At 38.3% G+C, this 24800-nt stretch overlaps 1 protein-coding gene across 1 annotated transcript; it reads left to right on the top strand.

The window, feature by feature from the left end:
- The first annotated feature begins 266 nt into the window (after positions 1–266).
- On the top strand, positions 267–18969 carry LOC117409490 (5'-AMP-activated protein kinase catalytic subunit alpha-1). The gene is made up of 9 exons (XM_034015635.3): positions 267–422; positions 8868–9009; positions 10224–10317; positions 10428–10572; positions 11068–11155; positions 13502–13726; positions 14030–14525; positions 16191–16317; positions 16677–18969. Exons 1-9 carry the CDS (start codon positions 326–328, stop codon positions 16919–16921), a joined length of 1659 nt encoding a protein of 552 aa, XP_033871526.1. The 5' UTR covers positions 267–325; the 3' UTR covers positions 16922–18969.
- Positions 18970–24800: the final 5831 nt, after the last annotated feature.

Here is a 24800-nt window from a genome sequence, read left to right as displayed (position 1 = left end):
AATAAGCTGTTTGTCACTGTAGGTACTGTTTCAATACGGTATCATTTTCAGGTAACAATAGGGCGGCCCAAAAGTAGACCACCCTTTGGAATTTTCTCAACTCTGAGTAGATCACAGTGAAATGGAGAAGTTTAAAAATAATAATAAAAAAATGAATAGGAAGTTACTATGAACCATTGGGAACGACACTGATGTTTATTTGTTCATTCAAATATGTATTATTTATTCTCACATGGCTTCCGGCTGTCTCCCGCTCCGGTTTCCTGTTTATAAAACGTCACTTCCGTCTGCCCGCTGTAGCTGCAGGTAGTGCTCCTGCGGGAAGATGGCGACGGATAAACAGAAACATGAAGGCAGGGTAAAGATTGGACACTACATACTTGGGGACACCCTTGGGGTCGGCACTTTCGGAAAAGTTAAAGGTAAAAGAGGTACAATGTTGGCGTGAGAGCTAGAGTGTTTGCATCGCTGTGGTAACAGTACTGCACTGGTTCCTTTGCTGTGTGCACAAACATTACGTTGCTGGCACAATGCTTAAAACAAAATTATCTGTGGATGTGTAAGCGTTTACTACTTGATTTGTTTTCGTATATTATGGCAAGACGTTTGGACTTGAATGGTCTAATTTGGTTTTGCAGTTGCTGCTCTAGACTTAAACTCCGTTACTATTTGTATTGCATAAACCAGGCAGAATTGTGCAAAATCATTATACTATTGGCTCAAGTTATGTTGTTCCGACGTGTGCGTTGCAACGATTACATTTATTTTAGAAGCTAGGGGAAATATGAAACCAGTTATCAAAAATGATCGTTAATACGTTCTGCTACTGTAAAGATTTACTAAATTGCAAGCATGATTTCAAACCTGGAAAACTTTTCTAATCAATATGTATTGTCAGCCTTTAGGTGTTAGCAGTTTCATATTTGGTGTGGCCATTTAGAAATGTTAAGGCATTTGCAAGGTGTACTTGGGCTGATTGTGCAAGTGACTGTGTGTGTAGTGCTGCTATGCATTTGTCGTGGGATGTGACAACAGGAAGTTTTGTGACTAAACAACAATGTTGATGAATAATAATTATACGCAAAAAGGTACAATCCCTGTGACTTCTGTTGTGTTTGGTGAACTTTTCAGTTCTGATAAATACCGAGATTTGTAAAGATGAGATTTTTCCAGATATTGGATAAAAGGTGTGGTACCGTATAGTTTCGACCGCCATCCTAAAAAGAAACATTCTTTTGTGGCCATTTTAATTGCAGTACATGTACAAGTTACGGTGGGCGCTTCCATAACTATTGTGGGTTGATAACATGTTTATGTATTTTTTTCTGATACTTTGTCTTAATGATTTAGAATAACTACATTTTGAAATATCACTTTATCATTATGCTCCATTGCCTTCTATGGCAAATGGTCAAACCGGCCCTTGGCAACATTTAGATTATTGTATCCCAGCCAGAAAAACGGAGGGGATGCAAAATATGTGTTTTAGTTTGAATGTCATTTAAACTTACTCATGTGAATTACTACTTCAAAATATATCCAAACCAATAATAGAATAGCCTAGCTTTTCATAAATGTTTAAAAATAGTAATTTATTGACTTTAGATTAGTTTCCTCTTGTATATCATTCTGCAACTGGTCGGATGTGGACAGGCACTTAATTAAATAGTGCTTGGTCATTTTGCACGCTCCAGTTGTCTACTGCCAGTGCCTAGCATTTGCTGCCAGTCAGCTGAAATATTTGATTGCTTTCCTCTGAATCATTAAATTCTAAAGCTTTGTAGGCAACCTAGGGTGTTGTAGCTACTGCTGCATCCCATTTGGTTTCAACTTCTAACTGGTCTTGCCATTGAAAACAGCTTTCCATTGGGCAAACTAATGCCAGGGCTAACAAAAATAGTTATTTGTGTGCTGTACACTAGATTATATATATATATATATATATATATATATATATATATGAGAGAGAGAGAGACCATATCCAGCCCACCAACTAGATAGAATAATGGTAATACTAAAATAAATGTGCCAATTTTAGAATTTAGCATAGCTATGACAATAATTTCCTTCATAAAGATATTGAATTAAAAAAAAATAAAACCATGTCACTAGCCACTACTCTGTAGAGTGTAAGAACCAGTTTCTTCCTGCAGTTATGGTACAACAAGGTAACTGGAAGGTCATGTGTGTTGCACAGAAATTCAAACCAATTCACACATTATTTAGTTATTGTGGTGGGCAGGGTAGGGACTTAGTTGGAGGGCACTGTGTCTGAGGGGGCAATAACAGATTCTAAGTAGAATTGAGGTGGGCACAGAAAAGAGTATCTGGATAGCCCTTCTATTTCAACCTAGAGAGAACACTATAACCTCCATTGTTGAAATACTGAAAATAACAAAGTAAAAGAAGATCACTGTCCACAACTTATTGCATATGCTTCAGTACTGGGCAGCAGTGTGGAGTAGTGGTTAGGGCTCTGGACTCTTGACCGGAGGGCTTTGTGGGTTCAGTCCCAGGTGGGGGACACTGCTGTTGTACCCTTGAGCAAGGTACTTTACCTAGATTGCTCCAGTAAAAACCCAACTGTATAAATGGGTAATTGTATGTAAAAAAAAAATGTGATATCTGCATAATGTGAAATAATGTGTTATCTTGTAACAATTGTAAACACTATGTAATACAATTTTTGTTCCTGGGTAGTAAGTGTTATTTCCTAATTGCTTATGCCTCAAAAGTATAGAAAATGGCTATTCCCCACAAACTTTACTTTTGTGACCAGGACAGTGATATTTTGAAATTTACCTATTAACAATGAGAAAACGGGCGAATTTGTGTCTTTTCGTTCACATAGTCAGAAAAAAACAACATATGAATCCAAATTAGCATGTATTTATACTAAAGTAATACAAAAATGACTACAAAAGATTTAGAAGCGAGTAGTTTTTCGAGATTTACGATTATACTGTAAATCACTTTCACGAATCAGCCCCCAAATGTAGTCTCCCATCATGTTCTCGTTATACTGGCCTTTATTGACAGCTCATCCAGGAGCCTCAAAGCCGTGCTGCTCCATAATGGTAACAAGTACCCATCTCTTCCCCTGGCTCACTCGGTGCACCTCAAAGAGGATTACAACAGCATCAAGACCTTGCTGGACGCCTTGAAGTATGATGAGTACGGCTGGGACCCCCGGAAGGTGCTGATACCACCACTGCACATCAAATTGGGCCTTATGAAACAATTTGTCAGAGCTCTAGATAAGGAGTCGGCAGCCTTCAAGTACCTTCAAGACTTCTTCCCTAAGCTGTCTGAGGCAAAGGTCAAAGCCGGTGTCTTCGTTGGACCACAGATAAAGAAGATCCTGGAGTGCAATGAATTCCCCAAGAAGCTCACTAGTAAGGAGAAAGCGGCTTGGAACAGCTTTGTCGCAGTGGTTTGGGGCTTCCTGGGCAATCACAAGGCCGAAAACTATGTGGAGCTGGTTGAGACTCTGGTGAAGAACTACGGCACAATGGGCTGTAGGATGTCCCTCAAAGTCCATATCCTTGATGCTCCTCTTGATAAATTCAAGGAGAACATGGGAGCATACTCGGAGGAGCAAGGCGAGCGCTTCCACCAGGATATACTGGACTTTGAACGCCGCTACCAAGGACAGTATAACGAGAACATGATGGGAGACTACATTTGGGGGCTGATTCGTGAAAGTGATTTACAGTATAATCGTAAATCTTGAAAAACTACTCACTTCTAAATCTTTTGTAGTCATTTTTGTATTACTTTAGTATAAATACATGTTAATTTGGATTCATATGTTGTTTTTTTCTGACTTTATGTGAACGAAAAGACACAAATTCGCCCGTTTTCTCATTGGAAATAGGTAAATTTCAAAATATCACTGTCCTGGTCACAAAAGCAAAGTTTGTGGGGAATAATAGCCATTTTCTATACTTTTGAGGCATAAGCAATTAGGAAATAACACTTACTACCCAGGAACCAAAAAAAAAATAAAACTTTGTTACACGGTGAAATCGCCCTGGATTAGGGCGTCTGCCAAGAAATAAATACTACTACGACTACTACGACTACTACTACTACTACTACTACAGTAGTCTCAGTGTATTGGAACACCTCCAAAGAGGACACCCTTGTGGTTTTTTCCATTGTAAATGCTCTGCCTAAAGGAACAAAAAATTAACTTAAAAGAACACCATTTTGGCACTGATAGCGATTGGTTCACAACTGATAGAGTACTGTTTTGTAACCTGATAACTCATCATCATCAGACTTAAATTCATATGGTTTATTCAGTCTTTTCAGATGTGACTTGTCATCGCGAGAATGTCTTGAGGCACACTGATTGGTTTATTAAATCTTTCCAGAACCACTGTCCTATTATTGCCTTGTTTTGTATTCTCATTTCCAATGCACCGCTGTTTCTCTTACAAAAAGTTGGAAATTGTTCAAACTCCTAAATAAATAATACCTGAATCAGACGCAAGTCGCCTAGCAGTTTGGTGTTATCCATACTGGTGAGTTGCTTCACCATTCTGTTAAACAATTAGTGCATGTCCTGAATATTGTGCCTGTACAGGTATTCATGATTAATCTAGCGCTGTTGCTGCAATTAACGTGTGTAGGGTTGCTGTGTTAATTTAGTTTCACAGTTAGTTTCGTTAGTTTGTCTGTTACTTTATTATTATAGTTTATTAACATACTTGCCTTGCTTTTCTCTTACTTATTCATTTCATATGTTGATGCACAATTTGTTGCATGTTGTTGCCTTTAATACCATACCGCTTTACATGTCAGTTAAAACAGAACAGATGCCGCATCAAGAAATATTAAATATAAAATAACAGTAAATAATTAGAATAAGGATATCAATAACAACAAATCAAATTATAACAATAAATGAATAGCAATGATAGATAAACCAATGTATAAAAACACAGAAATAAGCAAATACAATAGATAAAAACAGTTGCTTGTAAGTCAGGTTAAAAAGGCTAAACTATAAAAGTATGTCTTTAAACTTGACTTAAAAATATTGACCGATCTCTAAATAGAAAAGGGCAAGGAGTTCCACAGTCTGGGGACATTTGAACTAAAGTTCATAACTTCAGTGTTACAAATACAGTACAATACAGTACAGTACGTGCATCATGACAAGTAATATATCATGGCTGAGGGGATTTCCCCCTATGCTGCAGCCAATTGGGGGGGGGGGGGGGAATGGCAATGGCAATGGCAAAAGAAAAGGCACTTTTGCATATAAAAAAATATATTTATTTTACTGCATCATCATTCACACTGGTGTTGCTTTAAAATAAGCTGTTTTCAGGAGACCTACAGCTGTTCATTACTGTGAGACAGAAGCACTCTCCATTGCTTTTGACATTGCCTGACGTGAAGTTTTTGCAGCAGAAGAAAAAGGTGCTTTTGTTTTTAACCAGCGCTCCATTTCTTTTTAACTCTTTACACTCAGCCCTATTTCTGCCTGTTTTTCACTGTTTTCATTTATGTATGTTTAACTACTGGATAGTTTGTGCTGCATGCATGTAACATATCAAATGAAAGGCCACAACATTTCCTTTCATATTATGTGGTAGAGATGAGAATATGTTAAAAAAAAGAAAAAAAACACCCCCTTTCAAAATGTTCACCTTTTGTTGTCTTATAGCCTGGAATTAAAATGCATTAAAATAGTTTTTCTTTTCATTTATCTACACATCCTACCCCTCAACTTCCAAGTGAAAAAAATATTCTAGAAAATTAATTTAAAAATAAAAAACTGAAATAGCTTGGTTGGATAAGTGTCCACCCTCCTTGTAATAGCAAATTAGCTCAGGTGTAACCAATCGACTTCAAAATCGCACACCAAGTTAAGTGGCCTCCACCTGTGTTAAACTGTAGTGATTCACATGATTTCAGGATAAATTCAGCAGTTCCTGTAGGTTCCCTCTGCGGGGTAGTGCATTTCAAAGCAAAGACTCAACCATGAGCACCAAGGTGCTTTCAGAAGAACTCTGGGACAAAGTTGTTGAAAGGCACAGATCAGGTGATGGGTATAAAAAAAAATATCAAAGGCCTTGAATACCCTTGGAGCATGGTCAAGACGATTATTAATAAGTGGAAGGTGTATGGCACCACAAAGACCCAGCCTAGATCAGGCCGTCCCTCCAAACTTGATGACCGAGCAAGAAGGAGACTGATCAGAGAGGTTTCCAAGAGGCCAATGGCAACAATGGCAACTACAGGCTTTTATGGCCAAGACTGGTCAAAGTTTGCATGTGACAACAATATCCCAAGCACTCCACAAATCTGGCCTGTGTGGTAGGTGGCAAGAAGGAAGCCATTACTCAAGAAAGCCCACCTTGAATCCCGTTTGAAGTATGCAAAAAAACACTCAGGAGATTCTGTAGCCATGTGGCAAAGAGTGTTGTGGTCTGACGAAATTAAAATTGAACTTTTTCGCCTAAATGCAAAGCGTTATGTTTGGCGCAAACCCAACACAGCGGATCACCCAAAGAACACCATCCCTACTGTGAAGCATGGTGGTGGCAGCATCATGTTATGGGGATGTTTCTCATCGGCAGGGACTGGGGCACTTGTCAGCATAGAAGGGAAAATGAATGGAGCAAAGTACAGAGAAGTCCTTGAGAAAAACCTGCTGCCCTCTGCAAGAAAGCTGAAACTGGGAGGGAAGTTCACCTCTCAGCATGATAACGACCCAAAGCACACAGCCAAAGCTACACTTGAGTGGTTAAGGAACAAAAAGGTAAATGTCCTTGAGTGGCCCAGTCACAGCCCTGACGTAAATCCAATCGAAAATTTGTGACACGACTTGAAGATTGCTGTCGATCAACGCTCCCCAAGGAACTTGACAGAGCTTGAACAGTTTTGTAAAGAAGAATGGTCAAATATTGCCAATATCTAGGTGTGCAAAGTTGGTAGAGACCTATCCCAACAGACTCACAGCTATAATTGCTGCCAAAGGTGCTTCTACCAAGAATTAACTCAGGAGGGTGGAGACTTATTCAATTATGATCTTTCAGTTTTGTATTTAATATATAATTTTTTTCTCAACAAAAACTTTTTTTCCCCTTAACAGTGTGGAGTATGGTGTGTAGATAAGTGGAAAAAATCCTCATTTAAATGCATGAAACTCTGAGACACTGACGCAACAGAATGTGAAAAAAGTTCAAGGGGGTGTAGACTTTCTGTAGGCACTGTATATTGTAATCATAGATGGCTAAAAAAAAAAACAACAACAATTGAGTAATGTTGTTGCTGCAGCCTAGTACGTATGTGATTTACCGTGTCATTTATTGTACCTTGCCCACAGTATTAGTTTCATCATGTAATGGTCCAGCAAACTCGCCTACACTGGAACAAGGTTTCCACTATTTTTTCCAGTAATTGGAAAGGGTCAAGTTGCCTTTAGATCCTTTACAAGAATGGTGAAGAAATAGAAAAGTAATATGGGACATTACCTGCCTTTGTTAATGTGCATTCAGTGAGGCCACAATATTTAATTGGTTTTATAACCAGTAAGTCATCACCTACACTATTGTGACATTTTAAGAAAAGATGATACACACATTTATGCTTAACCCTCATAAGGTAACCTGGGGTCCATTCGGACTCCACGGTGCTTTAGTATCAGTTATTATGTGGATCATGTGACTTGATTTTTGTTTCCTTTTAGGTAGTTGTCACGCACCCATCCTGTTACACTATGCAAACGATAATTCTAGTCCAGGTAGCCTGGTTGAATTTCCCAAATGGTTTTAGGTTTGGGGTCCGTATGGACACCAGGTGTAGTGTATAGGTGGACCTGACCTTCTCGCGCACCGTAACAGCTAGCTTCCTGGTTTAATGCTTGTTTGAAAGTACAGAATTTGAGCTTTCCAATGATGTATGTCATGAACAGATGTTCCTAAGTGAAACTACAGCAAATAGAAGCTAAGGCTTGAGTCATGTTACATGAGTTAGCTCCTAAGTTTTGTTTGTTGCCTATTACTCGGTCGCTTCAACAGATAGTGTTCCGGTTTCAATATCCTCTAAAAGCGCAGGATTTGTGCTTTCCATTGATGTCAGGCATACTTGTATGCATTCTTTCTACCATTCAGTGCTCCACTGCTGTGATGCACAGAAAATCGGTAGGGAACTCAAACTCGAAAACGCAAAGAGCTAGGAACACAGTCAATATACCAAATGAAAGAGGAGGGTTGGGGCTTTTCAATGATATCTCATGACATGCTCCTAGAATAAACTACAGCATCCAGGATACAGTGGTGCCTTCACTTGCTAGGAGACAGCTGTGCACATTGGGCGTCTTATCCATTTTGCATAGCATGAACATTCTTTAATTTACTCCAGTTGTTAGTTATATGTTGTTTTATTAATGGGGTCTGGTTGAACCCCAGGTTACCAGGAAGGTCCCATCCCATGTCCTTATGAGTATTAATTACCTAGTTTTTGGAGCCTAGGCGCGAAGACCCTTGTGAATTCTGAAATCTACAATGTGAATCCCTACTAGCAGCTAATTTTTAAAATTGTACAATAATTCAGTGGTTCTGTAGTAGACCACTTATTACAAATTCAATGTCAAATTCTCTTTGGCCGAATAATAGTGCTAAGATGTACTGTAATGAAGGACAAATAAGGGGCCTAATTCAATCTAAGTTGTTACATTTTAAACCAGATGGTGTAGTGGTTTATAGAAATCCACTGGGAAAGGTACTTTACATCATACTATTAAACAGTAGTGAGTACATACAGCACTGCAAAGCATTATAAAATATCTTAAACTTTATGTCCAATCCGTTGTTTTGTTTGATTACCAAACTATTTTTATCTTTCAGTTGGAAGACACGAGTTGACAAAGCACCAAGTTGCTGTGAAGATCCTGAACAGACAGAAAATCCGCAGCCTCGATGTAGTTGGAAAAATTCGCAGAGAGATTCAGAACCTCAAGCTTTTTAGGCATCCACATATAATTAAACTGTGAGTCGTGACTTGTATTTAAATGTGAATGTTGATTAAACAAGTAACATTGGTTGACATTGAGCATTGTACAAAAGCATTACTGTTTATCCAGCTCTTTGTGGTATTGGATCAATATCATTATTGGCTCAATGATGCAACGTTCTGTTTACCATGTTTTTATTTTTTACCATGTCAGTGTTTTCTTTCAAGGAAACTGCTTGATGCACAATAAATGGTGGGATATCAAACCCACTGTTTTATCCTAAGCAGCATTTTTGTTTGACGCAGAGTACACAGCAGGGCGTTGTTGCCTGACTAGTCATTCACAACAGTGGTTTTATTAAACTGTAACATAATAAGAACGTTTACAAACGAGAGGAGGCCATTCGGCCCATCTTGCTCATTTGGTTGTTAGTAGCTTATTGATCCCAGAATCTCATCAAGCAGCTTCTTGAAGGATCCCAGGGTGTCAGCTTCAACAACATTACTGGGGAGTTGGTTCCAGACCCTCACAATTCTCTGTGCTAAAAAGTGTCTCCTATTTTCTGTTCTGAATGCCCCTTTATCTAATTTCCATTTGTGACCCCTGGTCCTTGTTTCTTTTTTCAGGTCGATATTGTCAATACCTTTTAGAATTTTGAATTCTTGAATCGGATCACCGCGTAGTCGTCTTTGTTCAAGGCTGAATAAATTAAATTCTTTTAGCCTGCCTTTTAAACCCAGGATAATTCTGGTCGCTCTTCTTTGTGCTCTTTCTAGAGCAGCAATATCCTTTTTGTAACGAGGTGACCAGAACTGAACACAATATTCTAGATGAGGTCTTACAAACTATACAATTACAATGCATTGTAATTGTACATATGGCATTGCATTATACATATGGCATTGTAAAACCTGTATGTTCTGATATACTTCCCACACAGTTCTTTAGTAGTGGTGCCTATTACAGGTAGAACAGAACTTCCAGACATGTACAGCCTACTGTATAAAGATCACCTCCCTATATTTTAAAGATCTTGTTTATATAGGCATTTAAAATAACGGTTTGGTTTTAGAATTGAGAGCGTTGCATGAAATAATGTAATAATTATTCAAACAACAAGTGGGATGTAAGTGGTTTTGTTCCTGCTCATGTTTTTGGTTGTGGATCTTACTCAGGGCTTGAAATGAACTAAATTATGTGCACTGTCAGGTTGTGTGCAGCTACCAATGTTTTTTTTTGTATGTTCTAGGTATCAAGTAATCAGCACACCAACAGATATTTTCATGGTAATGGAATATGTTTCTGGTGGAGAGCTCTTTGACTACATATGCAAGAATGGAAAGGTGAGCATTTTTTAGATACTCTAACTTCAGGCAAGTGTTTAAAATAAATTGTAAATGCATTTAAAATGTGATTTGTTAGATGAATTAGTTGCTTTGTTTTCTGCTGGCAGCTGGATGAAAAGGAGAGCAGGCGTCTCTTCCAGCAGATCATCTCGGCTGTGGATTACTGCCACAGACACATGGTGGTGCACAGAGATCTCAAGCCAGAGAACGTGCTGCTCGATGCACAGATGAATGCAAAAATTGCAGATTTTGGTATGGGGTTTTACAGGGCTATCAAATTAAGATTGCACTAAATCAGGAATTGAATACATGATGAAATATTGTTAAACATAATGCAAAATATTCAACTGATACAAAAGATGGGTCTCATACTCCTACAGAAAAAGCTACATGAAAGAAAAATTAATTGTGTTTAAGACCCTCTGATTTGAGACCCTCTGGGACACAGTGTAACGTGATCAATAAGTGATATTGATGTCTGTTACCCACTACAGCTTGGGAGTATCTGTAAATTATCAAATCAAACTCTATTGACTGTCACTGAACATGAGTTTGTTCTCAACTGACCTAGCCAATTGAACAAGCCAATTATGCTAAATATGTAACGTTTTTGTATTGTAATGCCTAACTTTTCACGCTGTGATCAGGTCTTCCAATTAAATTAATAATTATGCAGTCATTTGTCTATGTAGCTAACTAGTGGTCTCAATTACATTTTTTCCATCTGATCCCCCTTTTTCTCATCAGGTCTTTCAAACATGATGTCAGATGGGGAGTTTCTAAGAACCAGTTGTGGTTCTCCAAACTATGCTGCTCCAGAAGTTATTTCAGGAAGGTATGGAGGTTTTTCTTCTCGACTGGACTATTTATTACTTAATGGTTTAAAACGGTCCCCTGTCAGTGCCTTGGTGCATAATAACTAAAAGCTGAAATCACCCTTGGTTTGATGGTTAGTCCTAGGCCTGTTTTAGTAACCAAGGTTTGAAGACCATACTGTAAAGTAGTGTGGGTGTAGGGTGTATTGGAAATCGCACAGCAAATAAACTTTATGGTGGCAGGATTTATGAAATTGAACTGGTTTTTGTATTGGGCAGCACAACCATCACTGAAGTAATTAGCCCTTTGCGGTCCATTTATTCAGCACATGTCAGGCGCGTCAGGTCCAATTTATTTTCACACGTGTAGTTTATTTTAGACGCACTGTTTACAAGTATTTTTTTTCACAGTAGAATAGGTTTAAAAGGCACTGCATATCAACAGGACACTCAGTACTGCATCGCCAGCACCGCCCCACCCCTCGTTCTCTATATTTTTCAAATAACTCGTAATAATAGTACATACCGATAAATCATCTCTTGATCACTCGTTTTATCACCAAATTCCTTAATAATGCGATCCAGGTCCGACATAGGACCTCAAAGGGTTAAGCATAAATGTCTGTATCACCTTTTCCTAAAATGTCACAACAGTGTAGGTGATGACTTGCTGGTTATAAAACCAATTAACCCTTTGCAGTCCATTGTCGGACTGGGTCCGACATTGCAATTATTCCTCACAGGTCCTTTGTCGGACTGGGTCCGACATCATTATAGCAACGCAATAAACGGGTGTTTAGTCGTTTTTTCTCCGGAAAAAGCAGAGAAAACCATTCTATTGCCGAATGGGAGCGACAGGAGCCGAGACAAGTCGGGGGGGGGAAAAAAAAAAAAAAAAAAAAAAGGCGTATCTCATGAATAGTCATACATGGTATCAGGTATCAGATAATGGGGCGTTCATAGTAAACAAGCTGGCTGAGTGCGTCAGCGCACAGAGACTATCATGGACATTTGCAGAGCTTTTTTCAGATGTTATAGTAATAAAATAATGACTTGGATCGCATTATTGAGGAGTTTGGTGATAAATCGAGTGATCCAGAGATGATCGATCGGTATGTACGACTATTATTATTATTATTATTTATTTCTTACATAGCTGAACGCTATAGCAAACGAAAGGGTGGGGCGGGGCTGGAGATGCCTAGTGACTGCTTTGTTGATATGCAGGGCCATTTAAACCCGTTTGACTGTGAAAAAAAAAACTTTTAAACAGCGCGTATAAAATTAACTGCGCGTGTGAAAATTAATTAGACCTGGCGTGCCTGACGCGCAGTTAATAAATGGACTGCAAAGGGTTAAATATTGTGGCCTCACTGAATGCACATTAACAAAGGCAGGTAATGTCCCATATTACTTTTCTATTTCTTCACCATTCTTGTAAAGGATCTAAAGGCAACTTGACCCTTTCCAATTACTGGAAAAAATAGCGGAAACCTTGTTCCAGTGTAGGCGAGTTTGCTGGACCATTACATGATGAAACTAATACTGTGGGCAAGGTACAATAAATGACACGGTAAATCACATACGTACTAGGCTGCAGCAACAACATTACTCAATTGTTGTTTTTTTTTTTTTGAGCCATCTATGATTACAATATACAGTGCCTATAGAAAGTCTACACCCCCTTGAACTTTTTTCACATTTTGTTGCGTCAGTGCCTCAGAGTTTCATGCATTTAAATGAGGATTTTTTCCACTTATCTACACACCATATTCCACGCAGGGTACGATATCGGACCGGAAAGGGAAAATTGCGATGTCTGACCAGGTCCGACATAGGACCGCAAAGGGTTAAGTTTCCTCAGGTGGGGGAGTTTTTCCTTTACTTCCTAGCACCTATTGTACTCTACATCAGTGATATTCATCTCCTGGTGCTTGAGACCAATTCCAGTCCTGGTCTTTATTCCAACCAGGTCCTAAATTAGTTAATTGCCTCTTAGCAGCGTCAATTAACTACATTAGAACCTGCTTGGAGTAAAAACCTGGATTGGATTGGATCTCAAGGGCCAGAGTTGAGTACCACTGCTCTTAGAAATGGAGGAGGGGGGAGGGGGGGGATGTTGAGTTTTCAGGATATTTATACAGCTCCCGAGAGGTCCTGATAAAGCGCCACACACTCTACTCTGAACCTCCTGCTGTTAATATCTCTCAAAACATAGGGTCTTTATAGTTAGTACACAGTTGTATCAACATGATATGACATACCCCTTGGAGTAAGATACCAGAGATGCTTTGCTTTTGTTCTCAAAAACTCTCATTTATAATTGATGGGGAGCTGTAAGTGTTTTAATTACTTTTTTCTTTCAGGTTGTATGCTGGTCCAGAGGTGGATATCTGGAGCAGCGGGGTGATCTTGTATGCCTTGCTGTGCGGGACTCTCCCATTCGATGATGACCATGTGCCAACCTTGTTCAAGAAGATCTGTGATGGCACCTTTTACACCCCACAGTACCTGAACCCCTCTGTTACAGGCCTTTTGAAGCACATGCTGCAAGTGGACCCCATGAAGAGAGCTACCATAAAGGAAATCCGGTAGGGTCAAGTCAAATTACTCTATTGTGGTGGTTATGCATGGTTGGGTAATTAGTTTGCTCTCCAGCAGAGGTTGATTTCAGGGCTGGCTGCCTGTTTGGAACCCAAGTAAATTCCTGTATATATTAAAAAAAAAAAAAACCTTGTCATTCTATCCAAAATAATTTGCCATTTTAATTTTTTTTAGATTGTGTTTCTGCTCTCTAAGCAAACATCCAGTTAGTTCTATACTTTTACTGTTTTGGGTAATAATTATATGTACTGCTGGTTATATTTTAAAAGCAACAATTATTTTTCTTGCAGAGAGGATGAGTGGTTCAAACAGGAGCTCCCTAAATACTTGTTTCCTGAGGATGCAGCCTACAGCAACACCATGATCGATGATGAAGCCCTCAAGGAAGTCTGCGAGAAGTGTGAGTGCACTGAGGAGGAGGTGCTTAGCCTCCTGTACAGCCGGAATCACCATGACCCTCTGGCTGTGGCCTATCACCTAATCATTGACAATCGGAGGATCATGAATGAAGCCAAGGACTTCTACCTGGCCAGCAGCCCACCAGAGTCCTTCGTGGATGAGCACCAATTGGCGGCCTCCAAGCCACACCCAGAGCGAGTGCCATTTGTGGTAGCTGAAATGACCCCAAGGCCTCGTCACACGCTGGATGAACTAAACCCACAGAAGTCCAAGCACCAAGGAGTGCGGAGAGCCAAATGGCATCTTGGGATCAGAAGTCAAAGCCGACCCAATGACATCATGGCTGAAGTTTGCAGAGCAATGAAACAGCTGGACTATGAGTGGAAGGTGAGTTGAGATTTGTTTGATTCCCTAATTCCCAGCAATGCATTGTCTAGGGAGAACTGTATTTTAAACATTGTAGACTGCATTCACAGTGGCATGGGATACAGTGGATCAGGGACTATACACAAAAATAACTTGCTAAAATGGTCTTAGACAGGTGGGGGTTCAGATTTAATGGAATGAAAGGACAGTAGTGGTGTGCTGGTCTTGAGCAGCAGTTTTCAGTTACATTTATTTTTTTAATTTAGGTGAAAATTGTTTTGGGAAGACTTGTTACATTTCCAGTCTCATTTGCCGCATTAACCATGTTGTATTATGTCATACTGTTCTCATCATAAAGCTGTTAATTTAAAATTAACGCATACTTCACAGTACTGTCAGCGCCGCTTTATCGGGACTCCGCGGGAGAAGTAAAAAGATCCTGAATAAGTGGCTGTCCCAATTAAACGACAAGCTTTTGAGACTACCTTAGTTACACTTTATTTTTGTTTCTAAATGAAAAGAACAACAATTAAATGACATCACATTATGATTAAATATTAAATACATAATTTAAAATATGAGTCAATTGTTTGTTTTTTTATTCCTAAATGAAATGAATCACTGTTTTTTATTTCTACATGAAATTAAATAATGAATTCACATCTTATCACAAGGCAAGGCACCTGCGAGGTTGACACACCAGCTTTCTTTGCAACAGCAGCCTGAGAAACCACAGAGACTCCAGCTCCTTCAAGAGTTCAACGTGGTTTACGCAAGTCACAGTGTAATCACGTACTCCCTGCACTGTGCCACACAAACCTTTCTTGCTCTGAAAATACTGTATTCCAAATTAAGCGAAGTAACATCTCAACTAAACGACATAAATAGCATTGGTAGGAACCGTATTCCAGAGTTGTATTCCATTTGAGCAGAAATCCCTATTAGTATCCTGGTTAGGCGATGCCAACTGTATATTAATGTATGCAGTCTTAGTTCTGCCTGAGAAGGCTTCTTTGTAATAACAGGCATAATATATTTTCAGTAACTAATGCCATTTCTATTGCGGGCAATGCTTTTTCCAAACGTGGCCAGCCTCGGAAGTTTTTGTCCTGTGTCAAAAGGTCAATGGGGGGATTATGGGATAGTATTGTGCTGTGTTTTTTTTTTTTTTTTTTTTTTTTTTAAACGTAGCAGCAGTAGGTTCAGAAAAAAAACTGCCTGAGCAATGGATGCTGCAATTGAAAGAATGTGTATATTCTGCACAGTGCCCATTAACTCTCTCTGGATTTTAGTCAGTCATTATTGAAAGAATTTTAATTTCTTTCTTCTCTCACATGTCGCCACAACTTCTTTTTTTGTCCTGCACACGCCTCCCTGCTACGTGGTGACGTAGTTTCTTTGTGGCCAGGTCTGGCCAAATGGGGTACGATATAGCAAACCAGGCCAGAAAAAGCAGCTGTGGCCGGCCAGGGCTGATGTGGCCAGCAGTGGAAACACCCTTTTATAGGGCCAGTGGAAACAGGATGTTGGTGACAACAGTCCTTCTGTCCTGGAGCTCAAAAAGATTGAGATAATTGGAGTCGGAAAGATATATACAGTAACATAACTATGTACATATCAAGGGAAGAAACTATACAAATCAGTATCTTTTATTTTTTTTTAAATACGTATCTTCTGGTTCCGTAGGTTGCAAACCCATATTATTTGCGTGTCCGGAGAAAGAACCCAGTGACAGGAATGTACACTAAAATGAGTCTGCAGCTCTACCAAGTTGACAGCAGGACCTACCTCCTAGACTTCCGGAGCATTGATGGTAAATATGGAAAAAAATAATGAAATAATTTTTTGAGGGAGGAGTGAATAAGAGAATTTGTGTTGCATTAAATAATTATAAAAATGGTCATTTGGATAAAGAATATCTGCTATTTTAGGAATATATTTAAACTTCTGCTCAGCAAGAACGAACCCTTGGGACGCCTTATCTTGTTTACAAGGGGGTCCTTCAGAAGAGCAGTTGCCTGTAATGGTCACAACTTTGATACTAAACATATAGCCACAAGCTCTTGCACAAATGAGTACCATGTTCTAAAGGAGTAGTTCCTGTTTTGTGTGATTCTCTACACTTGTATTGTGTCTTTCATGGAAAGCTGTTTCTCTCTTTTTCTTAATTAGATGACATCTCCGAGGCTAAATCTGGAACAGCTACCCCTCATCGGTCAGGATCAATTGGGAACAATCAGATGGCACTGAAGAATGGAGCTGGTGACGCCCCGGTGAAAGGAGAAGATGGGTCTTTAACATCCTCTTTGACATCGTCTGTTGACTCCTCAAGTGGTGACACTGCTCCAAGACCCGGGAGTCACACAATAGAGTTCTTTGAAATGTGTGCTAATCTTATTAAAATACTTGCACGGTAACTTTTTTGGCATTAGCCTACGAGTGTCTTTACAGCAATAAGCATGCAACAGATTCATGGCTTAATGCTTCCGATGTGGATGTAGTTGTTGTTTTGTGGCACTGAAGCAGTTGGCCCCAGTAAAGCTGGGTCTAGCTTGGGGTGGGAAGGTTATTTAACAGTAAATGCTAAGCCACTTTATAGTAATATAGATATTTTAAATTCATATACCTATTTCTTGCTCAAGAATTGAAGTGTTAAACCCCCCAAAGAAGCTTGCTTTTTCTACCTTATATTGGCAACAAGGTGAAGTATTTGCCTATCCAGTGATTTTATTTATTTACACATATATACACATGCATACATACATACATACATACATGCCAGAATGTATTCCAGTCGTATGTTTTGGATGACATTGCTGTAAAATGAACACTCTCCAGACAGCGTTGAAAGTGACAGTTTGATCTTTAGTTGGTATGCCATTTTGTAACACTGCACCCAGTAGTTTTTATATATAATGCTTATATAGTTTGAATCTGAATACATTCATCAGAGCTTTAAATAGGGATCCAAAATGCTTTTGAAAATATGGATTATATAGTGTATATGGACTTTTTTTTGCATTATTTTTGCATTTTGTAATTTATATAGCTGGATATAACATTTTATCCTTGTACTGAACTGTGTTTGAAAAAATCATTATACCCAAATATTGTATTCTTTTTTTCTTAATTTTAATCCTACACAACTATTTTTGATAAAGATGTTTTCCTTTTAAGGAAAAAAATGATAATTTTGTTGGCTAAATACATAGTAAGAGAACTGGTTTCATCACAGGCCATGACAGTTAACTTCCATTCCAAATTGTTATATAATATCACTCATCACGCTTTTTATGTAAATTATTAGCAGCACAGAGAAATATGCTTGTCTAAAAATTGTCAGTCTTCTCAGTTGACAAAATCGAATTTCAGCCTTCTGGTTTTTTGCCTGTTCTTGCTTTGCCCTTGTTTTTCTCCTTGTTTAAAATTAAGCTTGAATATGATTATCCATTTACTTGATTTATTTTTAAAGAGTTTTTATTATAAGGGTTGGGGTTTTTAAAGCAAACAGATCCATTAAAACTATATATAGCCTTTTCTTTATTTTTCCCATGGCAAGGACAAGCTAAATCCAGGTAGATATAAATGATGCAGAACTTTGCCTGGGTTCACTATGCCTTTAACATCTTCCTTTGCAAGCCCCATGGTGGTTACTGAAGAGATCTTTAAAGAACTGTGTGAGGAATGCCAGTAATTATTCAAACTTTTGCTCAGCAAGTTAGTTGTTGCACAATTTGATCCTGTCCAGGAAAGTTAACTTATGTGTGCACCCTAATTCTGCTTTTAAACATTCTGGGAGAAAACCATTTTGACAATTGAAGCCCTTTGTATATCTTTTGTTTGTGCTGCTAAAATTGAGTTGTATTTAGAGCTGCACATGTATTACTTGCTAGGAAGTTCTTTCAACTATTTTAGGCTTGAATTCATGCCAGTAACATTATGAATTAGGTCTGCGGTTCACCTGTCGTATTCTTGAGCATACGATCAGATGTGTATTGGTTGATAATAGCAAAACAGCCAACATTTTTGCAGTTATTTTGGCTTTGGTCATCAATCCACAGATGCCCAATAAAATGTTGTGATTGGAAAAAACTTGAACCTATGTCAAAATGGACTGGCTCCCTAAATCATTTTATAAGAACAACCTCAGCACTACTCTTTATACTAACTATTTTGGGCACGTCATCTTTATTTTATTTTAATTATGTTTTGTGTTCACTATTGTGTTTTTTATTTTTTTGTTTTGTTTTTGTTTTTTAACCACTTGATTGACAGAAATATAGATGGAGTGATACGAATAGGTGACCAGTCTCAAAATAATCATTATTTGACACATTGTTAAATTACTTCAATTGGGTTTTAATGTAAAGAGACCCTACATGGTTGACCAATGTAATTTTTACTTTAGGGCGTTTTAAAATCATATGTGCATAAAACTGCCTAATAAAAACGAAATTGCACCAACCATCTGCTGGAGTATTTGTCATTAATGTCATACAAGTAATACTGCAAAAATGCATTTTGCAGAGTTATCCGTCAGTACCAGCAATGGTGTGCCTTTTACCTTCTATATATTTATATATTTTTTTTTTGCATGCAAACATGCCTGAAAGCCGTACCTTATGTTCACAAGACTTCAGCAGTGAAAATCCCTTTTGTCACATAACCTCTCACAACATTCTACTATAACTAAAGGCTGTACCAAGCAATTCTTTATGAACAACTGAGATGTGCTGGAAGCAGCCCTGACATGCTCTTTGTCCAAATAAGAAAAAATAAGCACGTTGTACGAGAGGTTTAGAGACCTCTTCATTCAGTGCGTGGTGTGTGTTTTTTTTTATTTATTTTTTTTAAGTATTTTGATATACAGGTTCTAACTGACAACAGCAATGCACTAAAAATGGCGAAACTGAATAATAGTTTGCATTACAGTTTTAAATTATTAAAAATGTAGTGCACAAGATGGAATGTTTGGCTCAAGAAGCAGCTTTACTAAGACAGCAGAGTGCTTTATACATTGTATACAGTTACCAATGGCCTGGTTTCCATGCAGTTTAAAAATTCAAAATCCTCTTTCCATTGTTGGGAGACACTAATAGAGCACACACATTCCTCATGCTATAGGAAGTGCAAGGTCAAAACATGTTGAGACTTAAAACGGCGGGTAAATTGCGTTCTCATGCTAAAAAGCTGCGCACATTGCATGCAAACATGTACAGTACGAGGGGTTAAGAGACCTCTTCAGTATTATTTTTATGTGAAACTATTTATTCCGCGTTTAAAATTATTGCCATTTAACACATAAAATGATAGTGCTTTTATAGTTTTATAAGCAAGGTTACAAAAGAAATCCTGAAGCTACAACAAAATAAAAAATAAAATGCAGCCATTTATAATACCAATATATAAATATATAATAAAACCCTTTGCAAAGCACCAATATACTGTATAGATTTTTTAATCCTTTATGCCTTTGTTATCTTTGTGTTTGGTCATTGGATAGCTGATTGCTTTAAGCCTAGACTTTTCTGTCCCTTAGCAATAAGATGCAATTCATTGTACACTAGCCTTAAGTAGCATCTATCATGGGTACCTGCCAAGGATAAAAAAGTCATGTTTGTGCCTCAACCTTTATTAAATCAGCAACCCTGAGAATTTCTGCCGTTGGTCTCCTGCATTACTGCTGAAGGCAACTGCCTAGAGATTAAGTAAAAACTCTTAAACCTAATTCATTAAGCTAGATTTTTTTTTAGAAGAACGAAAACACGAAAAAATATATAGAATCACATTCAACGAGAGCCTTGCAGTGTCTGGATTTTGGATTCAGGTGGTATTATTATTATTATTATTATTATTATTATTATAACAATATTATGAGTGGGAAATGTTGGTGAGTAGGGTAGCCTGTTGTAGATTTTCTACAAGTATTTTGAAAATGTACTGTACTAAACATTTTGACTGAATAATTGTTGTATCATTAACCTAAAGTGCTGGTATTTTAGCTCAGTTCATATGCTACCATAACGATCAGAACTGTTGAAGCTGCGGTTCTGTAGGAAAACTTGTATATATTATGTACGTGTAGGTGTATAATAGGTTTATAATAAATATTTTTGCAGTCAGAAAATGTTTAGCACCTTTGTTGAAGTGTGCTATGAGTGCTTTTCTCAAACTCCTTTGTCTTGACCATCCTCTGCTGTGTTGCCAAAATGTTCAACAGATGTTGGAAAGAATTACCTCTTTTTCGGGCTACTGACTATAGTACAGCTTAGGTATGGTGTAATAGTTTTCAATCAATGAATCTATTTTTAAATTAGTTCTATTACATTTTCACAGCCTTTTAATGTAAAGGTGTGTGGCAAAGAGGTAATTAGTGCGCAGGTGCATGCAGGAATCCAGCAATGAAAAGACAGACAACAAAGTACGGGTGAAATGCGTTCTGTTTATTTTAATCCAGGGGTCTGATGACCAAACAAAACAAGTATGAGGACTGGCAATATACAACAATGTGTATTTCACAGGGAATGATGAAGGGTTGCAGTCCCATAAACAATAAACAATAATCCAAACGGACACCAGACACAAACACGGTCACCTCTCCCAGTGAGTGCTGTAGTGCTGGTGGTGAAAGTACAATTACAATTGTGAACAGTTAATGCTGTGTTGTCCGGGTTTAGGCTGGCCGTGGGCGACCGCTCCGGATTGTGTTAGCCATCTAGTCTAACAAACAAGACAAACAGTATGTTTTTAGACAGACAGACAACACAAACAAAACACTCATGGTTAGTTTCACAATACAAGTCCTTTCAGTCTTAGTATAACCATCACAAGAAACAGATCACATTACTACGTCCCCTTATATACCGTCAACCATGACTTCTTGGTTAACAAGTGCAACCGCTCCTCCAATCCGTGGATGCCACACAGTTTCCCTTCCAGGTCATTGATTTAGTGTACCGTAGCCCCGCCCCCTTTCTAGATGACCGACTTCCGCCAAACCCTGGGAATGAATTCTCGGGCCATCCAGTCCAGGGTACCCTATTCGCTTTACACAGCGCCCTCATAGGTCGGGAAGGGGATATGACACCAAGAATCATTCAACCTCTGTCACAAGGTGCCAATACTTTTGTCATGAATAAATATTTGATAGTCTGTGATTGTGCATGTTTTAGAAATATACTGTATGTGCTTTTCTGTATGTAGTACTTAATCCATTTTACCATACAATGTTAATTGCAGTTGTGTTTATGTTTTAAATCCTCTATGGCAGTGTTTTTCAGCTTTTCATCTCAAGTACCAGTGATTCCAGCAGGGATCACCAGGTGTACCAGTAACTGTGCAATCTTAAATGGCTGTTGTAAAACTGAGACCCATCCCATTACAACCAGGTTTGTTGTGTCTGTACTCACTTGTGTGTTGCCTCATTTTGCTGAATGCTTTATCTATGCAACTGATGGCTGCAATGAACTCAGCATGTTTATATTTTAAATATTTTGCAAGTGTTGTGTATGGAATTGGTGACCACGCCTTCAATTGTGTACAGTTGTAATATGGTAAATAGCGTGCTGCAGCTCCCGTGCTCAGTGTTAGTCAAGTCCTGATCTGACAAAATGTAACACAGACAGCTCTTATAAGTTTACTTTGCAGTGAGTTTGTGCTGCTAGTATATTTACTATAGTAAATACATCACAGCGAACACATTGTCAATTATTTGAGATATTTTCATTAGCACAATATGAGAGCTAAATTTAATGAATGGTGTTTTTTTTTTTTTTTTACTGTAGTGAAGTAAGCTGCAGTACATTTAATTTTTTATTCCCTTAATTTTTTTTCTGGATTTTTTCTGAGCCGTATACTTCCTAATTACTGTCACAAATATGTCTGGGGACTGGGTGGTCTCCATCTGACAAAAAAAGACGAAACAAAGCAGTGCTCCGGCTGGATCATGTTTCAGTGTAAGGAGCTGTACTCATGTAGCTGCGTCCCCTTTGTACTGCTAAACTCCTCCCCACGATCAGTGCGGCACCACGCTTTATCCGATCGCTGCACGCAACACCGCTGATCAGCAGTCCTGCAACTACCCCCTTTCCCCAAGATGGCTTCCAGTTCCATCCTACCATCAAGTCGGCCGATCCCTGTGAAGGTGTATCACCAACCTTACTTAGCGCCCTTCCAGGTTGGAAGAAAGATTTGCAACTCAGATTAATTCTCTCCCATTCACAGGGACACTTAGTCCTACCAACATGAGGTGTAATTGTTTTGGGGACTTGATTTATATGGTGGGGAAAAGACCTTGGAACACTAACATATTTTCAATGGACAAAATTAATATATAGGGGAGGTACTTTGTTTGGCATTTCCTATTTTCAGGAAATAGGACAAAACTACTGCAGTTTGATAGGGTCCAATTAGTCCTACCAAGGTAAAGTGAAGTTGTTTTGGGGAATTGATTTTATATGGTGGGGCAAAAGCCTCTGAACACTTATAGGTGGAATGCAATAGACCTGGTTTAATTTAGATAGTCTTCTGGCACATTTTGATGTGTAAACATATTTTTAAAGGACTCATAATATCAAAAGAAAATATGAAGACAAGATTTTTTTTATTATAATAATAAAAATACAAACTTTTATTCTGAGTTCCACCATTCTGGGTTTTACCCAGTCCCATATTTCTGTGCATTCTGCTTTCACATTTTTTAAAATGGTCAGTGTGAGAAATAAACTTGGTTTTCCCTGCAACAGCTGACCCTGATTTAGTACATGCTACATACTAATATATTAATATACTGTGCCTGCTACTCTGGCTGAAGAGATATCATCCGCTCATCATCTAACTGGGGAATCTGCTCCACAATTAAATCCCCTGATGGTAAACAATGTAACTAAATCTATTATATCTGGAATGCAAGATGCAACAGATGAATAAATCTGTTTGTGTTGACTCAAAACTTTATTTAGGCCCTCTACAATTCGACTGATGAAAGATAACGTTGGTTTATTGGAGTTCACGAGTTCACTTTTTTCAGCTTGGTACGGTAACCTTTTCACTTCCTTTTTTGTTTTAATTGTTGAGCTTTTTGCTGCATTACAGCCCTTCATTAATATATTTTTTATGTTAAGTTTTCAGGGCACTTTGTTAATGCACGTGTGCAACACACAAACCTTGTGTGTTTTTTATTTTAGTTTTTCACTATTTTAGTTTTTCAAGTTTTGCAAGAAACTGGGGTTCCCATATTCTGCTGGTGGTAATACCTCTCTGCACTTACAAGCATTTGTATTTGATCAAATTGTTACCATCCTTTTTGCACTTCAGTTTATTAAACGTGTTTTTTTTATACAGACTGACCTCACGTCACATTCAGAAATATTGATGCATCCTTTTAAAGGGAGAGGCAGCATTTTTGTGCCTAACACAGAAAAAAAGTTGTCAAAACTTTTTTGTTGTTGGATTTGCAACCATTTTACTCGGTCTGGAGCCCTGCGTCATATTTTCTCATTTCTTTGTGATTCAGTGGTACAAACAGATTGATTATTATTATTATTATTATTATTATTATTATTATTATTATTATTATTATTTATTTCTTAGCAGACGCCCTTATCCAGGGCGACTTACAATCGTAAGCAAATACATTTCAAGTGTTACAATACAAGTAATACAATAAGAGCAAGAAATACAATAACTTTTGTTCAAGCAAAGTACAAGTGTGACAAACCACAATTCAATAATACAGCAGATAATAGTGATAGTTACATCAGGATATGATTAAATAGTGATAGTTACATCAGGATGTGATTAAATACAAAGTACTACAGGTTAAACACTTGGCAGATTACAGTATTCTGAAGTACAGGATTAAATGCAGTAAAATAGGGGGCAGATAAGAGCAAAATAAAGCACATTTACATGAAGGGTGATAGTGTCCCAGGATACAAACAGAGGAGTTCTACAGGTGCTCTTTGAAGAGGTGAGTCTTAAGGAGGCGCCGGAATGTGGTCAGGGACTGGGCAGTCCTGACATCTGTAGGAAGGTCATTCCACCACTGCGGAGCAGATAAAGAACAACTGCTGGTGTGTACCAGTACCAGTACACATACCACAGGTTGAAAACCACTGCTCTATGGTATTTATTCCGCTCAAATCCCGGTCAATTTTCTTGTACTCTCCAGATTGGACTATTGCAACTCTCTCCTTGATGGTCTCCCTGTTTTGGCTATCCACCCCCTTCAGCTCATTCAGAATTCTGCTGATCATCTTGTATTCTCCCAACCTCGCTACTCTCATACTACCTCTC

This window comes from Acipenser ruthenus, chromosome 2, assembly GCF_902713425.1.
Source record: "Acipenser ruthenus chromosome 2, fAciRut3.2 maternal haplotype, whole genome shotgun sequence".
Taxonomy (NCBI): domain Eukaryota; kingdom Metazoa; phylum Chordata; class Actinopteri; order Acipenseriformes; family Acipenseridae; genus Acipenser; species Acipenser ruthenus.
Note: the sequence above shows the minus strand (reverse complement) of the source record. Positions and strands in the feature narration are given on the sequence as shown.

Excerpts from the sequence above, each read along its gene's own strand:
- LOC117409490 (XM_034015635.3), top strand. The coding sequence starts at position 326 with ATGGCGACGGATAAACAGAAACATGAAGGCAGGGTAAAGATTGGACAC. Across the intron at positions 10,318-10,427 it reads ACATATGCAAGAATGGAAAG|CTGGATGAAAAGGAGAGCAG; the intron begins GTGAGCATTTTT and ends TTCTGCTGGCAG. Across the intron at positions 13,727-14,029 it reads GCTACCATAAAGGAAATCCG|AGAGGATGAGTGGTTCAAAC; the intron begins GTAGGGTCAAGT and ends TTTTTCTTGCAG.